Source organism: Nicotiana sylvestris, chromosome 2, assembly GCF_000393655.2.
Source record: "Nicotiana sylvestris chromosome 2, ASM39365v2, whole genome shotgun sequence".
Lineage (NCBI taxonomy): Eukaryota > Viridiplantae > Streptophyta > Magnoliopsida > Solanales > Solanaceae > Nicotiana > Nicotiana sylvestris.
In genome coordinates, this window is record NC_091058.1 from 200,919,297 (window position 1) to 200,937,850 (window position 18,554).

The 18,554-nt window shown below is 38.8% G+C and overlaps 1 protein-coding gene across 9 annotated transcripts; it reads right to left on the bottom strand.

Moving 5' to 3' along the window:
- Positions 1 to 590: 590 nt before the first annotated feature.
- On the bottom strand, positions 591 to 6,778 carry LOC104247286 (uncharacterized). Of its 9 annotated transcripts, XM_009803253.2 has the most exons (9): positions 6,450 to 6,778; positions 6,181 to 6,263; positions 5,661 to 5,726; positions 5,004 to 5,066; positions 3,783 to 4,114; positions 3,446 to 3,687; positions 3,094 to 3,312; positions 2,173 to 2,547; positions 591 to 834 (listed from the first exon to the last, which is right to left on the bottom strand). In XM_009803253.2, the coding sequence occupies exons 5-9, from the start codon at positions 3,997 to 3,999 to the stop codon at positions 736 to 738; spliced, it is 1,152 nt and encodes a 383-aa protein (XP_009801555.1). In that variant the 5' UTR covers positions 4,000 to 4,114; positions 5,004 to 5,066; positions 5,661 to 5,726; positions 6,181 to 6,263; positions 6,450 to 6,778; the 3' UTR covers positions 591 to 735. The 9 variants fall into 9 exon arrangements, with proteins under 9 accessions (XP_009801555.1, XP_070024515.1, XP_009801665.1 ...); XM_070168414.1 differs by lacking the exons at positions 3,094 to 3,312; positions 6,450 to 6,778 and having other exon boundaries at positions 6,181 to 6,268; XM_009803363.2 differs by lacking the exons at positions 5,004 to 5,066; positions 6,181 to 6,263; positions 6,450 to 6,778 and adding an exon at positions 5,812 to 6,084 and having other exon boundaries at positions 3,783 to 4,111.
- Positions 6,779 to 18,554: the final 11,776 nt, after the last annotated feature.

The following is an 18,554-nucleotide window of genomic DNA, read 5'->3' on the forward strand; positions in this document are numbered from 1 at the left end:
ATGTAAAACTCTTTTTTGATGCATTCATACTAAACCTTACTTCTAAGAGGCAATATATAAGTCATAAATTAGATTTTTTTTTCATATATCCACTACTTGCACCTAGTCAGCGACGATAATATTTTCCTTGTTCCTTCTTTAAACCATATTGTCGAACAAATAATGAACATGGCAAAGGCGATGGTTTCTTTCACCTTTGCATATTAATAAGAGTAGCTACCTAATATTCAACAAACACTACAAAAAAAGGGCCTAATTGCGGGGGTTATTTTTAAGATTTGCGGCTGTTAAAAACCCCCGCAATATGTTGGTACGGCAGTCGCTAAAACCCCCACGGTAAGAGTCGCCGCAATCAATTTGCGGCAGTTTTTTGCCGACCGCCAGAACTAAGTAGCGGCGGTTACTTCGCGGCGGTTGACCCCCACAAATCTAAAATTTTAATATTTCTAAAATAATTTTCAATTGCGAATTGCAGCACCTGCAGTCATAACCTTGAATTCATTAAATTTTTTGAATTCATATATTATTGACAAAATCACTAATTAAGCTGTAAATCATTATCAAAGCAAAAAAAAAAAAGTATTTTAAAGTTAAGAGAAATTTAACATATCATAAAACCATAAAATATTATTAGTCTTTAAAACTAAATTGTCAACATTATGTAATTATAAAACTATAGCTAATACCAAGTTTGTGAAACTAGTTAATGAGATTGTTTTGATTTCTATTTCTCAGTCATTCATCCTTTGGAGCAGATCGGAAGATGTGTGGATCAGTCTGATAGAAAATAATCTCCCCGAAATCGCTAACATAATGATCCTGCTTCATGCTTACCTAGGCAATAAGAGTTGAGCTTGAGATCAAATAAGATTATATTTTCATGTTTGCTTTACATATACAGTAGTAACTAAACATCTTTTTATTTTATTTTTTTATTACGGTAATGTCCAACTTGCATTTGTGTGGGATTGTTTGTTCCCCCTAACTTTTCACATTTTAACCTTTTATTCCTTGAAATTTATGAAATTCAATTTATTTTTAGAAATGCACGTTTTCGCCTCTTATAGAATTTTTATACTTTGCTTTTTCTTTTTATGCAGCCAAGTGATACGGACAATGGACCCCTTTCGCTCATGGGCGCAAGAAGATCATGCGGTGATAATAATTCTAGTGACAACCGTTGATTTTATTGTAGTTGTCTTAGATAATTAATTGTGACAATATAGTTAGGTGGTTGGAGTTAGAATGTTGGAGTGAATGTTTTGTGTTTAAATTTGGTTTCTGAATCTAATTTTTTTTCATGTTTCATGGTTTATTTCTATTCCATCAATCTTGGCTTTCCCTTTTTTCTTTCTTGGTTCGACAACCATATGGTTAATTCCAAGGTGAGGGAAAATGACAGTAAAATATTGTTTGCTTGCATTAGCTAAAGAGTAGTCTTTGTGTACTTCTAGCTATTCTCACAAAGGTAATTCAAAGTAAAAGAGGGTGAATACGTTTGTCCTTTTGGTGTAGGCAAAGCTTATATTAGGAGTGTCTAAGTACCTTCCCATTATTTAACGTAGTTATTTAATTTCTACCTAAGCTATAGTCCCTGAAAACTACTCAACTCGTGCAAAACTATATATATATATATATATATATATATATATATATATATATACACACACACACACACATAATTTATAGTCTCAATCTCTTGGATAATTATATTGGTACTCAAACTTCTAGGAGTTTTTATCCTATGCGTATACTAACAATAATATCACCCGTGCTACTGCTCTTAAATTGAGTAATTATGTTAGCTCATTATCCTTATATAATCTCACAAATTCTTGATAACCAGTCCACATTCGGCAGAATATAATTTGCAATTATCACCTTCCATATACCAATCATTACAAAGCTTGGAAATAGTACAGATATTTCCCTCGAATGTACACACTATTATATCAAATTAGCTATAAGAAGAATGCTAAATAGCTATTAGAAGGACTGAGAAAAGAGATGTTTGTGCAGATATATTACACATTATGCTCCTAATTTTATAAAATTATGCCCAAATCAGACAATGCAGTAACTCTAGGTTCTACAAGAATAGGACTAACCTAAGCCACTCTATCTTTGCAAACAAACAAATTTAAGTTGAAAAAATTGAAGAACTTTACTTACTGTTGTGGGAGAAACAATCGAAGGAGAAGTAAAGAACCCCGCAAACTGTTTTGGTATTGTCCCTTCTTTCATTATCATATATGCCTTGAAAGCATTCATCATTTGATTGAGAGCATTCATCATTTGATTGTGAGCATTCATCATTTGAATATGATTCTGTTGGCATTGGGACGAACATGAACCTTCACTACTTGAAGCACTTGTACCACCAAAACGAGGTCTTACTTGTTTAAAAACTCTACTGGGGGCAGGTCCTAATCTCAAGTACCTCACCGTTCCAGAGTGCTCTTTTACTAGCACCTTACCAACGACATCATTTGGAAAAATTTGAGATTCGTCCATGGTGCTTTGGCTCAAAACTAACTCAATTTTTTCCTACACATACAAAACTCATTATTACAATTAAACCAATAGGAATATGTAAAGAGACTAATTAAACCAATAGGAATATGTAAACCAATACAAAACTCAATTTTTGCCAATTGATTCTTGAGAAATATTTTTAGTACGTTTTTTAGTTTGGGTCCAATTTGTGAAGCATGAAATATGTAAAAAGACATTTCTTGGATCCCTTTTCCATAAAGTTGTTTGAGTAAGTTGGCTGTTAGAGTTCAAATTGATAGTTGACAAATAATGAGAATCACCATGAGTAAGAATGGAAAAGCAGGGTACTGAATTTCCTATGACTAATATGAAATAGAAGAAGTGATATAGGAAATGGACAGAGTTAGCTAATTCACTTGTTTAGGCTGATGACAAGTTTCTATAAGGCATGCAATAAGTCTTTCAATACGTTTGTGATCTCAAATGATCAGGTTTTCCGATACAAAGACCAGCATTATCCTGCTTTAGTTATCTAGCTTACTCCTTATTCCTCATGATTTCTTTTTTGAGATAAGCTAAGAATTCGCAGAAACTTACGCATATTACTTTTGCTTCTTTATACTGGTAATCAACAAAAGAAATCCATTGATACCGCGGAACTCCATCCGGCACATTATCAATAATCTCAGCTCTACTTTTAAGTGGGTGTTCATATGCACTCCACAAGTTAAGCTTATTTGCAGCCCATTTCTTTCCAATAGATTTATAAACATGTTGTCGCGCAACTGACTCAGTTGTCTTAAAGAAGAACTTGAGCTTCAAGAATAAAACATTTGTTAGCATATCTATTACATGCAAATATAAAGTTAAAAGACAAAATAGAGATATAGTTGTCCTTCTCCAGAAAAAAATATATAGTGATATAGTTGTATGAATATAGAGCTTATACCTTTATAATTTGATCGAAGACGCGGTTGAAGTATGACAAAGGTAAACTAGTCCATTTCTCACAATGGATTGGAAATAAAGTGCAGTCGCACGTTAAAATTTCACAAAAGCCTGAAAGTAGGTTGTGTGCATCTCCAAATGGTTCATCTAGGTAATCAAAATCAACCACGATACCTTCTTCACATGTTAAATTTAGCACTTCCTTGACTTTCACTTTGAGTTTTTTCACATTTTCTTCTGAATCTGTATAAGAAAAGAGATAAGATGAAGCCACGAGAGAGATGAACAAAGGCTTAGAAGGGACTGCTGAATATGCATTAATAGTCAAAAGTATTTACCTATTACTTCTACAGTCCAGTGGCTCCCAAAATGCTTTCTAAATGCAGTCTGAAATATTGGAGCTGGCTGTGATGAGTTCTGATGTGTTGGAGCCGGATGTGATGTTGAGTGAACTGACCGAGATGGCAGTGATGCAGAGTAAACTGCCACCGCCGGCTGTGATGTGGCTTGGTCCATCGGAGCTAGCTGAGATGTTGAGTGAACAGATTGAGACATCTGTGATGCCGGCTAAAATGTTGGAGCCGCGTGCAATGTGGGCTGATCCATCGAAGCTGGATGAGACGTTGAGTGAATTGATCGAGACATATCTGAAATTCAATAATTAATCCTGCTACAGGAAGAATGAATTTAATAAGTAGGCAAAACATATCCACAAAAAACTTCAAGATAGAAGAATGGTGTGCAAGTCAGAAATGTCGCTATCGCTACAGCTAACAATTTTCAGTATTAATTAATAAAACATGGCAACCCTGTCTTATTCTAAAATATGGTGTTATGATCTAAGAAGTGCCCATAGGATGCTATGAATAAATTCTGTTTTAGCTTCAGAAGTGGAGATGCTATATGTAGAAGAAAGGAATCTGTTGTTAGTTTTACTGAGATAATACTACAGTCCCTGCATTGATTCAAATTCCCATATTTTTTCCGGGGGGGGGGGGGGGGGGGAAGCAAGTCATGTCTCGAGGGGCCAAGCAAGTACATATGGTAAAGGATACAAGCAAGAAAGATTTACAAAAACAAGAATCTAAAAGGTGCAGAAATAAGATATACACAAACAAGCTTAACAGAATTCTTAAAGGAACTATTCTAACAGAATTTAATACATCACATTGCATTCATTTAATAAAAAAATTAGTCCGAAACATAATTAAATTCAAAACTGAAGCATGAAAAAGATCAACACCATCAATAGTAAAAAGAAGCATATAAAAGAAATCTAACACCAACCTTTGAATCACCATACACACCTATATAAATCCTCATACAACATGATGTAGAACATTTATATTTCCTACTAATTCAACAAAAAAATCTCAAATAAACAGAGAAAACTCAAATCTAACAGAAAGTACCCAAAGCAACAACAAAAACAAAATTAAAGTCACAAGCAATTGAAACACACACAAAAATTGCAGATCATACAAACCCAAAAATAGGGAAGATGAAACATCTGTAGAAATAACATTACACAAAACCAAAAATAGGGTAGAAGAACTTACTATAATTAAAGATACTTGTCGATTGCTATGCTAAAGTGAGTGATAGAGATGTCTATGCCACTGCTATAGGAACAAAAAGTGAGGAAAATCGATGAAAAAAGAGGAAAAACGAGGATTGAGTTTAAATCTTACAAACAGAATGAGAAATTCATACAAAACTTTTGATTTTAAGAAAATTAAAGTAGAAAGAAGCATGAAATTTCAGTTAATCTCTCAAAATTGACACCATTACCTTGAGTTGTGGAAAAATGTTAGTGAGAAATGGCGGAGCTTTTCAGGTTTTGTTATATTTGTATTTTGTTATAGCCAAAAAAAATGAGCAACCAAAAAAAGTGTGGGAAATATTAGCGCTAATTTTTTCCAGATTTCGTAGGTTTTGAGCCACCGTTATTTACTTATATTGTGTCGGTTAACTAAACCCCTGCTATTTAATAAAATTTGCAGGGGTTGGAATTGACCCCGCTATTAAACCGTTTCAATTTAGGCCGTTTTTTTGTAGTGAAACTCTGTAGAAACTAATGCCGGCGAAAATTCCAAAGAAATAGTTTATAGGGGCTGACGAAATTCTAAAAATTAAATAAAACAAGCTAAGGAGATAATAAAATAACAGTCAAGAAAAAGTCACAGAAAAACTCATCAAAAGGATAATGAAGATACCATTGAGCGTCATTTTCATGAGTCACAACTACTGAAATATCAAAGGCACATACGGAAGACATCCACCTGCAAGACTGATAGAAATTAAATCTAATATGAACAAACCATATTTAGCAAGTTAGATCTTCAAGTTCCAATAGAGTCCACAGACCTGTTTCAAGAGAATCTATTACAATTCGCAAGGTATGCTTAATAAAAGTTATGAACATCAACAAAGAAAGAAAAAAAACTGAACTTTAAGAGAAAAACTACCCAAATCTATATACAAAAATAGAATAAATAGATAGATACTATAATCCAAAAATATTGGGTGGAAGTATGGAACATCAACAGAAGTGGAAAAGTAGAATGGCATGTAGACGAAATACGGAAGAAGCTTTTGAAACTTGAAATAACCCTTCCATGTAAAGGGATCCGTGACGGACGCTACAAGGAGGAAAGGTCATAACGTATATATGAATTAATAGAGACATTTCAGTTAATTATTATTATTATTATTATAGACATAGATTTTTATGACCTTTTATAAAGTGGCGCCTGTTGAAATTGCATAGCATTGATTGTTGCAACCGTTGCACATTTCTTTTTTGAAGAAGATGACTTCTGAGAAAACAAATAACATGATATTTGTTAATTTTTTCTTTTGTAACTGAAATAAATATAATGAGATGTAATAATGGTCAATTTCCAATTACTAAGCAATTTAAATGAAAAGAATGAAAGGAAAAAGGCAAAAAAAGGAGAAAAAAGATAAATAGATTTCTTGGCCAAAGAGATGTGTCAAGTCACCTTTTCTATTCCCTCCTTTATATATATATATATATATAGATGATTTGAATAAGGAGATCTAGATGATTATCCATTAACTCTCTATAATATTTAGAACGTAAAAAATGAGAATTAATAGTAGGATTATACAGGTTTGATGATTAGGAATTAAATTTTTATGGCGAATTTATAGAAGCATAGTAAAATTAAGATTGTTACATTAAGTTTGAAATTGTTAAAAATACATTTAGTAAATACTTTTGACAAAAAATATTCCTCGTACAGATTAAAATAACGCGCACAATATGTTTATGTATAAACAAAAAAATATTGGAAAATAAGCTCAAGCTATGACAAGATAATGTTGGAAGCACATTATATACAACAGAGCCAAACTATGACATTAGCCTAATTATGACATGCACTAAGGAAGAAGTCATTAATGCAGAAAACCACGAACCATAAACCATCACATTTAACCATTAATAGTGCCAAATTTGCTTCTCGTTATAACAATTAAATGTTGATCATATGTACAATTAAATAGGCACTAGTTTAGTGATGAAGACAGTACATTAATTAATGATGACAATTTAATCAAGGCCTAAGCTGTCACGTATAGTATATCTAATCAACAACGGTTCTATCGGGGGCTGACCGAACCCTTTGCTGTCGCATCCTTCGGCCCTTTCATAGGGCAAGAATCGGCCCTTAGAAAATCACCGATCCCCATCAAAATCATCTTTTTATTTATTCCTGTTCTTTTCTCGATCTCGACCGTTGGTTGATACCGGAAACCCAAACTGTCATCTGCTATCCTTATCTTTGATTCATAATGGTTATGGACATCCGCCCATGTGGTTTCTTGGAACTCGAGCAGGCTTTCTTTCAACTTTCGGGAGGCGTCGGAGCTCCTCGGGGTCAACCCCTTAGTAAATGCCACAAGTGTCCATTCATCTAGCTCGACCGGTAACAACATCCTTTCTTTATGGAAGCTGATCACGAACTCACGTAGCAATTTGGACTCTCCTTGCGAAATTCTGAATATGTTCGCCTTCCTGGCCTGGACCTTCCTGGCCCCGGCACGGGCCGTGGTGAAAGAATTTGCGAGCATATCAAAAGAATTTATTGAGTGTTCATAAGAGTGTATACCATGTTAACGCCCCCTTCATGAGGGTTTCTCCGAATTACTTCAGCAGGACTGACTTAATCTCATGTTTGGCCAAGTCGTTTCCTTTTACCTTCATTGTATAAGTTGTGGTGTGCTCTTGAGGGTCTGAAGTCCCATTATACTTCGGTATATCTAGCATTTCGAACCGTTTCGGAATCAATTCTGGTGTTGCGCTCGGTTTGAACGGCAATTAGATGTAATTCTTCGAGTCCAGACCCTTCAACACTACTGGTGCACCCAAGATTTGGTCCATTCAAGCGTGGAACTCTTTCGCGTTCTGATTTATCAGCTCATTCATTTTCTTCATGAATCTCATGAGTTTCGTTTTGAAGGAATCATTGCTGTTGTCATTACCAGCTCCGCTACCGATCACCCCGGCTCTGTCGAAGCCAACCTCTCCCCTCGGGGTGTTGTTATCACTTCTTTGATGGGTTTGATTTGAGGGAGTGTCAGAAGGAACATGGCCTCTTCCATTTGTGTTGTTGGATGTGCCTAACAACGCCTGCTTTACTTCCGCCATGGCCTGGTCTTTCCTTGAGATCTGGCCCATAATCGCCTCTTGCTGCTCTCTCAAGATCCTTATTGTTTCCGCAACGTGCTCGCCCTCAGCGTCATTGGGAGTTGTTTCCCGCACATGTCGGGGATATCGACTGCCATGGACCGGAGTTTCTTCGTCCCCCTCATTAGGGGTGTCACTGATTGAATCCTCATGCTGAGGTAGATTTTTTTGTGCCTCAATGTTGTGTGAGATGTTGACATTGTTAGCTGCCATTGTTTTTTTTTTTTATTTTTGCTATGAAAGAATCAAACAAGGTAGTAATAGATGCAGTAATAGATGCAAGGATCAACTCAATTACGCAGATGTCTAAGCACCACGGTGGGCGCCAAACTATTTACCCGTAAAACGGTACAGTTGAATTTATAACGTGGTTTATAAACAAGGGAATTGATTTGATCCCAAAATGATAAATAAATTAAATAAAAATTAAGATTTAGCTTTGAAATTGAAAGAAATAACAAGCACGGTTCCGGGAGCAAGACTTACGAATAAAGCGATAAGAACAGTACTAGACGAAAAGTAGAGTTGTATTATTTATCTTGAGAATATAATGTAGCATAAGTTTTTCGAGAGATTTTGTTTCTTACAATAGTTGTTCAAGCTCCTATTTATATTTATACCTAGGGAACAAGATCCTAGGATCAAGCCTCTCTTAAATGACAATAATGGAGCCATTAATAAATGTGTAACGGCAGGCCAGGAATGTGAAAATTCTTTGCAACGGCAGCATATTTAATACTAAGAAATATTCTTCATTAAATGTCATCCGGTGACAAACATTTGTTTGCCTCCGTTAACTGCGTTCCCCTCGGGATCTACCCGATACCGACCGAAGTTGTTGTCATCAGTCTTGGTTTTCACTCGCTTCATCTTTCGTCTGCCTCGTGTTCCACGTGTCATGTAATCATTCAAGCATTTAATATAAAATAATTTTACCTTATACATTTATAGCCATTGATTATAGAAAACATTTCATGTTAAAATATTTTAAACTCCTAATTGTAAAGATTATGCAATTTAATAAAAAATTTGGATTATATCGAACCATGATACAAAGTTAGGTCGCTGAGCTCGAGGCCCTGGGACTGATGAAGACTGAGACCAATCAAGATCGAGACCAAACAAGATAGCGATCGAGGGGAACTTACCGAGCCGAATAACGGAAAGCCAAAATATTCACAATCGGATGAGGATCACGGCGTGAATCCCAACAATATCAAGAAGAGCTCGATTAATTAGCCAATCATGGGATTTCTTATCTCATATAGAATTGTACCTAGAGAAGGACTCCCTACTATATTAAGAGGAGTTATATCATTTGTAAACGGCATTATATTCGCGCAATACAAAGCAATATACTGTCATTCTCTATTTATCATTGTCTTGTTATTCTGTTCTTAAGCAGTTGATACTTATTTGGTTCAAGGGCGACTAAACTCGAGGGCCAACGCTGTTCAATTTGTGTGGTTTGAATTTATTCTGTAATTGTCTATTTCAATACTAATTTATTCTTCTTAATTTGTATCAAGTAATATCACGTGTTCTTAAAACCGCATATAAATTTAATTGTTATCCGATTTTAGTGTAAGCAGTTTGGTGCCCACTGTGGGACTAAGGATAATAGTGATTACCTGGTACAAACTTTCGTGACACACACTATTTTACACTTGTTCTTTGAAGTATTGTTGATTACAGGATTAAAATGTCAAACTCTCATTCAGCACCTCAACACATTGACAGTGATCTCGGCCACCATGGCAAAAATGAAAACATGCACCACGAAATGTTGTAGCCCCTGCTGACCTCGATGGAATTCCCGCTGTAGATCCAATCGATGTCAACTCACATGTAGCTATTAATGAAAATCTGGCTGTCGATCTCCAAAGCAGCATCCGCGAGGATACCCGATCAGCTACTCAGAGAGCATGTGGTGGTGAAGATGCGGGATCTAGTTCATTTTACACTCGTTTTTACTTGAGTTTTGATTTAAAATGTATACAAATAAGTCCCAAAGGCTTAAATGTTGTACTTGTTTGCAGGGTTTGGTCTAACAAGTGACAAGCAGTCAAAAACCAGCTCAAAAAGGAGAGAAACATGCACAAGTACCAAGAACAAGTCAAGGCACTGCTGCAACATAAAATCCACTACAGCCGCAAAGGACCCACCGCGGCCGCAGACCATTTAGTGCGGTCCGTGGTGGAAAAGTTCAAAAGTTGCACTTTTGGGGGCTTCAACCAGTACGGTCCATGGAGGATTTCTTGTGGTCGCAGTAGTCTCTCCGCGGCCGCAATCCATTTTATGTGGTCCGTGTAGAGGGGGTTTCAGAGAGATTGGAGTTTGAAGATGGAAGCCAATGCGGTCCGTAGTCCTTTTTATGCGGACCGCAGTTGAAGCCGCGGTGCAATTTATGCGGCTCGCGGTGGCCAGATTCAGAGAGTGAATAGTCAAGCCAAGAAGCCTCATTGTGGTCCGCGATGTATTTTATGCGGACCGCAGTACCTTGTCAGGGGTATTTTTGTCAAGAAAATTCGGCCTAGTATAAATATTTTTTTCCACATTTTTAGGGTATATTTTGTAATCTGTTAGATCCCAGAGCACGTGAATGGTTGTTTTATTCCATTTTTAGTAATTTGTAGCTAGATTAACACTAAATCTTCAATATCTTAGTTTGTAATCATAATTTATGGGTTATTCTTCATCTATTTCTCTATTTTTTTCTATTATTATGAGTATCTAGATCCATTAGCTAGGGTTGTGGCTCAACTTTAGTGTGGGTATTTGATGGGTTTTTGATTTAAGGCTTAGATGTTTATGGGTAGTTGATATTTGGAATGATTTGTGTTTTCCATGTTGAATTAGTGGTTGCAAACACTAATTTGTGCCTATTTGACTTGGGCTCTTCTTGAGAAAGAGAACTTGAGTCTAGGAAAATCAGTCCAAGAAGGAATTGGGCTATAATTAAGAGATTGATAGCCCCAATTAAAGGGTTAAACCTAGAGATATTAATACCCGACTTGAGCCTATATTGCTAGCACAATTTTGACACCCAATTGGTCTTGAGAAAGTCAATTAGGGCAAAGTCACTCAAGCTACCAAAAGGTATAGAGTGAGTAATCATGTGCATTGGTTATATCGCAATCCCCAACATAACTTCTTTGCCTTAGGCTTTAGATCCCGTCAAGTATTCACCTAGGATAAAGTCACTTCCCTAGTGCCTCTTCAACTATTTAGAAAACGTTACAAGCATTCACTCTTAGCTTAATTTAGTATCTTATTAGTATAAAAGTTAGAGGTAACAACTGAACAACTATGATTGGAAGTGCAATTAAGAGCACTGTGCACTACTAGTTTAGATAGGAATCCAATTCCCATTTCTAGCTCCCTGTGGATTCGATCCCGACCATCTCGAGTAAAAGTTGCTTCGACCACTCTTGCCACTTTGTAGTGGTGTAGGGTTGGCACCGATCACATTTTGGCGTCGTTGCCGGGGAGCTAACGGTTTTGTCTATCTATCTAAATAGTTTTGTGTATTGTTCTTCTTTCCTTCTGTGTTACTAACTTGTGAGTGTCGCAAATTCAGGTACAAAATCGCAGCAAACAACTCACCTCTTTGAGATCTTCCGCCGGGAGAGGAGGTAGATGACAATATTGATGGTAAGGTTCCTATAGTACCTCAAGGACAAAGGTGAGGCCGCCAGGCCAATGAGAATGTTCCAGACCCTCCCCCACCACCTCCAAGAGTGGCTCCTCGAGTGCTTCCTAACCAAGGATATGCTAGTGCAATTGTCCCACCTCGGATCTGGGCGGGCAATTTTCAAATTACAAATGTGATGTTGACTTTGTTGGAGCAGCGAGGGTATTTCACGGGTGATCCCCATCAGAATGCTTACAAACATCTCAAGGGATTCGTGGATACCTGTTGAGGGAGCAAGCAAACAAATGTGTCAGAGGATGCACTTCGGTTGAGATTATTCCCTTTCTCACTTAGAGGGTAGGCTTTGGATTGGCTTGAATGACTTCCCAACCATTCTATCACTACTTGGGATGAGTTGGCAGATAAATTTATTGCAAGGTTTTTCTCGCCGGGGCTCATGGCAACTTTGAGGGATGAAATCTTAGCTTTCAAGCAGGAGCCCAACAAACCACTACATGAGATATGGGAGAGATATCGTACCATGGGAAAGGAATGTCTTAACAATGATATGACTGAGGCAATGAGACAACAGACTTTCTACTGGGGCATTAACACAACAAATCAGTGCATAGTGAACCAACTCGTCGGGGGCAATTTCATGAACACACCATATGATGAGGCTAATGCAATATTGGATGAAATGGCTAACATGTCTTCCGCTTGGAAAAGTAGAGCAAATGTGCCTCAGGGTGACCCCACAGTCATTCACTTGCACAAAGAACTTCATGGTCATGGGCAGGCCATAGCAGAATTGACAACCACAATGAACCAGCTAGCAAAGGCACAATTACAGCAGGTTCAAACTCCACGACAAGTGAATACTATGGAGGGTGTCAACATGTTAGTGAACAAAATAAGACAAAGAGTTCAACAAAACCAAGGGAGTCCGGATCAATATGACCAAGATGGTGGTGGGTTCCAAGATGGTGGTTATGATGAGCAGAATGAAGAAGTGCAATATGTTAACAATTATCAGGGCTAAATGGGTAATTCTTCCAACCAACAACAATGGAGACCCTAAGGCAATTGGGGCAATCAACAACAACAAGGGAATAGTAATTGGGGGAACAACAACCAAAATTCCAATTGGGGCAACCAGAACAATAATCAGAACAATCAGGGTAATTGGAGTGGTAACAACAACAACTGGGGTGGAAATAACAATCAGGGTGGTTGGAACAATGGCAACCAAGGAAATCAGGGGAAAGGCTTTCAAAGGCCCCCAATGTATCAACAACCGAACAATCCACTCTCATTTCTATCCCAAGGTCCTAGTTCTTCCAACAATGAAATGGGGAGAATCGAAATGATGTTTGAACAGACGATGAAAAAGAATGCTGGCTCTAATGCCCAGTTGGCTTCCCACAATACTTCAATCAGAAACTTGGAGGTTCCATTAGGCCAAATCTCTCAATCCTTGAATACTCGCCCTAAGGGGGCTCTACCTAGTGATACAGTAGTAAACCCAAATGGTGGGAACAATTTTGGGCATTTAATGGTGGTAACTACAAGAAGTGGACGAGGTAGTGATGTGATGCCTCTAAGAAAAATGAAATTTTGAGTGATGAAGTTGAGTTGCAAGAAGATGAGATTCCTTTGGTGGTTGAGAATATGATTGATGAGAACATGAATGAGAAAGTGAGGATTGATATCCAAGATGCTGAGGTGGAAACTCAGAATGACGTGAACCCATCTAGGGAACACGTGATAGACATGCTGGAAACGGTTGTTCCTAAAGCCAAGGCTCCTTTGCCAAGGCCACCTCCACCTTATCCTCAAAGGTTCACGAAGCAGAAAAATGAGAATTAGTTTAAGAAGTTTATTGACATGATGAAGAGCATATCCATTAATGTGCCTTTGGTGGAGGCTCTAGAGAAAAGTCGGGTTATGCTAAATTCATGAAGGACTTGATGACAAAGAAAATATCTATGGATTGTGAAACTATCAAGATGACCCACCAAGTTAGTACAATAGTGCACTCAATGACTCCGAAGCTAGAAGATCATGGTGCTTTCACTATTCCTTGCACCATTGGGAGTGTAGACATTGCTAAAGCTCTATGTGATTTGGGGGCAAGTATCAACTTGATGCCCTACTCAGTTTTCAAGACTTTGGGTATTGGGAAATCAAGGCCGACTTCTATGAGATTGCAAATGGCGGATAGAACCATGAAACGGCCATTGGGTATAATTGCTGATGTTCTTGTCCGGGTGGACAAATTTATCTTGCTGGCTAATTTTGTGATCTTGGATTGTGAGGTAGATTATGAGGTTCTGATCATATTGGGAAGACCTTTCCTTGCAACCGGGAAGGCCTTAGTTGATGTGGAAGTAGGGGAACTCACCTTCCGAGTGGGTGATGAGAAAGTGGTCTTTCATGTGTGCAAGTTAATGAAGTAGCCCAACAGTTCAGAAGTGTGCTCTTTTGTGGATCTTGTCACGACAGTTATAGTTGATGATACTAGTGCAATGATCAATGTGAAGGACCCTCTTGAGGCGGTATTGTTGAATCTTGATGTAAATGAGGTTGAATGCCGAGTGGAGTGTGTCAATGCTTTACATAGAATAGGCTCTTACTCTTATGAGCCTCAGAAACTCTCTTTGGATCTTGAGAATAGGAAGACTCCACCAACAAAACCCTCAATCGAGGAACCTCCGGTGTTGGAGTTGAAGTCGTTGCCTCCACACCTCAGGTATGAATTTTTAGGCCCGAGTTCAACTTTGCCAGTTATTTTTCCTCTTGTCTTACTAACATGCAGGTTGATGCCACATTGGTGGTGCTCCAAAATCGGAAGAAGGCAATTGGATGGACCTTAGCTGATATTCGGGGGATAAGCCCCGCATTCTGTATGCACAAGATTATTCTGGAAGATGATGCAAAGCCCTCATTGGAACATCAAAGGAGGTTGAATGAGGCAATGCAAGAAGTTGTAAAAAAGGAGGTGATCAAGTGGTTGGATGCAGGGGTTATGTACCTCATCTCTGATAGCTCTTGGACTTCACCGGTGCAATGTGTGTCGAAGAAGGGTGGTATGATCGTGGTTATAAATGCACAAAATGAGTTGATTCCTACTAGGACCATCACCGGGTGGAGGGTGTGCATGGATTATTGCAAGTTGAATAAAGTGACCCGCAAGGATTACTTTCCATTGCCTTTTCTTGATTAGATGGTAGATCGACTTGCTGGGCATGCCTTCTACTGTTTCTTGGATGGGTATTCTAGGTACAACCAAATTTTGATTGCTGCAGAAGATTAGGAGAAGACCACATTTACTTGTCCATATGGTACCTTTGCCTTTTCTAGGATGCCATTCAAGTTGTGTAATGCACCGGCTACTTTTTAGCGGTGTATGATGGCCAGATTGACTGATATGGTGGAGGATATTTTGGAGGTGTTCATGGACGACTTTAGTGTTGTGGGTGACTCGTTTGATGAATGTTTGAAAAATCTTGATAGATTGTTGGCCCGTTGTGAAGAAACCAATCTTGTTCTTAATTGGTAAAAATGACACTTCATGGTTGAGGAAGGCATAGTTCTTGGGCATAAAATTTTAAAGCATGGTATGGAGGTGGACAAGGCAAAAATTGATGTGAGTTCAAGACTCCCTCCCTCTACTTCTGTCAAGGGAGTTAGAAGTTTTCTTGGGCATGCCGGGTTCTACTGGAGATTTATCAAAGACTTTTCGAAGGCAGTGAATCCCTTGTGCAAGTTGTTGGAAAAAGATGCCAAGTTTGTGTTCAATGAGGGATATATGCAAGCCTTTGAACTTCTCAATCACAAGTTGACCACCACTCCTATTATTACCGTACCCAATTGGAGCTTACCTTTTGAGCTCATGTGTGATGCGAGTGATGTTGTGGTTGGGGCGGTGTTGGGTCAAAGAGTGAATAAAATATTTCATCCGGTGTACTACGCGAGCAAGATAATGAATGATGCGCAAGTGAACTACACAGTGACTGAAAAAGAACTTTTGGCTATTGTGTTCGCAATAGAAAAATTTTGGTTGTATCTCATGAGCGCCAAAGTCATAGTTCATACCGATCATGCCGCATTTCGGTACTTGATAATGAAGAAGGATTCCAAAGCTAGGCTGATGCGATGGGTCTTGTTACTTCAAGAGTTTGATTTGGAAATTGTGGACCGGAAAGGTAGTGACAACCAAGTGGCGGACCACTTGTCCCGCTTGGAAGAGAAGGGGAGGCCTTGTGATGGCCTAGAGATCAATGATTCATTTCCCGATGAGCTACTCCTTTCTATGTCGGTGAATAGTATGTCATGGTTTGTGGACGTTGTTAACTTCTTTTTGACTGGTATAATCCCGTGTGATCTCTCTTCTAACCAAAGGAAGAATCTCAAACGGGATAGTTTGGACTTCTATTGGGATGAACGGTACTTGTTCAAGATCTGCACGGATGGTGTGATCCGTAGGTGTGTCCCGGAGGATGAGCAATTGAGTATCTTAGAGGCTTGTCATTCCTCTCCCTATGGTGGCCATCATGGCGGGGCGAGGACAGCTTTAAAAGTTCTTAGTTGTGGGTTTTTCTGGCCAACTTTGTACAAAGGTGCAAGTGAACTTGTGAAGAGATGCGACAAATGTCAAAGAGTGGGTGGAATTTTGAAGAAAGATAAGATGTCTCTTAATACCATTATTGAAATTGATATTTTTGATGTATGGGGCATTGATTTCATGGTCCCATTTGTTAGTTCGTGTGGGAACACATACATTATAGTGGCAGTTGACTATGTTTCAAAGTGGGTTAAAGTCGTGGCTTTGCCCAACAATGAAGCTCGGAGTGTTGTTTCATTTCTCAAAAAGAGCATTTTTACTAGGTTTGGCACTCCTCGAGCAATCATAAGTGATGGGGGTCTCATTTTTGCAATAGGGCTTTTGACACTTTGCTTGCAAAGTATGGTGTCAATCACAAAGTTTCTACCCCTTATCATCCTCAGGCGAGTGGCCAAGTTGATGTCTCAAACAGGGAAATCAAGAGTATATTGTCAAAGACGGTCAATGAAAATAGGACCGATTGGTCAAAGAAATTGGATGATGCTCTATAGGCTTATAGGACTGCTTACAAAACTCTGATTGGTATGTGTCCGTACCGGTTGGTGTTTAGGAAAGCTTGCTATCTACCGGTTGAGTTAGAGAACATGGCCATGTGGGCTTTGAGGAAGCTGAATCTTGAATGGGATGTGGCAAAAAATCTTCGTGTGGAGCAACTTGATGAATTCCGATTCCATGCCTACTCTAGTTCGTCCATGTACAAGGACAAGATGAAGTAACTTCATGATAAATATACTCAGGGCAAGGAGTTCGAAGTGGGTGATTTGGTTCTTTTGTTCAATTCTCGGTTACGTCTGTTTCCGGGAAAACTTAAGTTGAAATGGAGCGGACCTTTTGAAGTGGTGTTTGTGACTCCGTTTGGTGAACTTTACTTGAAAAACAAAAATGGAGAGGTTTTCAGAGTTAATGGGCATAGAGTCAAGCACTGCCTTGGGAAGATTGATGACAGCCATGTGGTGGCACTACTCCATCTAAAGTGAGTTGATGGTAACCTGCGTCGTGCCGCGACGTTAAATCAGGCACTTCTTGGGAGGCAACCCATGTGTCTTTCTTTTCGATTTTCTTCGATTTTCTTTTTAGTATAGGATTTTCTTTTGGACTAATAGGTTGTGAGATGTGTGTAGGATTGTTTTGATGCAGTGCAGGACTAAGTTGGAAAAATGTCACTCTTTGAAGTTTGCACTGCGGCCGCATTGCATTTCTTGAGGCCGCAAAGGCCTTAGTGTGGGTCAAAATTTCAATGCAGTCCGCAGTGGTAAATAATTAAAATGGGGTTCTCTGAAGTTGTCGCCACGACCGCATTGCATTTTGTGTGGTTCGCGGTGCCCTACCGTGGCCGCAGAGCTTTTCTTGCGGATTGCGGTGCCCTTATGCCCAGTGCTTCATAAGTTCAAGCACCGCGGACCACGGTGCATTTATTGCGGTCCGTGGTGGGTAGGTACAGTGGGTCCCAGGGTCCTTTTCTATAAATTGGACCTTAGGCCTTGATTTAAAACATTTTGCTCGTTCTCACTCTCAATAGTAAAAAGTATTGTTCATCCAAGCCCTAACTACAGAAATTCAAACCCTGTTTCTAAATCATTTATGTTGCATCTCACTACTTAAAATGGTTAAATCACGAGACGGTGGTGGAAAACAAAAGGGAAAAGGAGAGTCCTTCAGGGGTAGAGGACAAGGCATGATCAGATTGACCCCCCAAGTCCGGTAGACAATCAAGGACACTAGGAAGTCAATAAAGGCTGCGGATAGAGCTGCTTCCCATTCGAGAAGTGAGTATTTTCCCTCCCAGGAGGCATCCGACTCCAAGTCAGTGCCGGAGTATGTTCCTGACTGGCCGAAAAAGTGAAGATTGAGAGATACACCTCCGGGCACTCCTATTGCTCAAGCTTCAGTTGCAATTTCTTCTGAGTCGTCTGAGGGATCAGCTGAGAGCGGTGATGATATTTATTCTACCACACCTACAACTTCAACACCCGGTGAGGATCCCATAGAAGAAGAAGGAGGAGGGGGTGTGCCTCAAATAGGGGGGGTAGAGAGACCTCGAAAGTCGGAGGCTTGGCAGAATAGATTTGTCAGTGAGCTTGGTTACCACAAATTTCGAGAATGGTGGCCGGAGAAGAAGTTGATACTTGAATGGA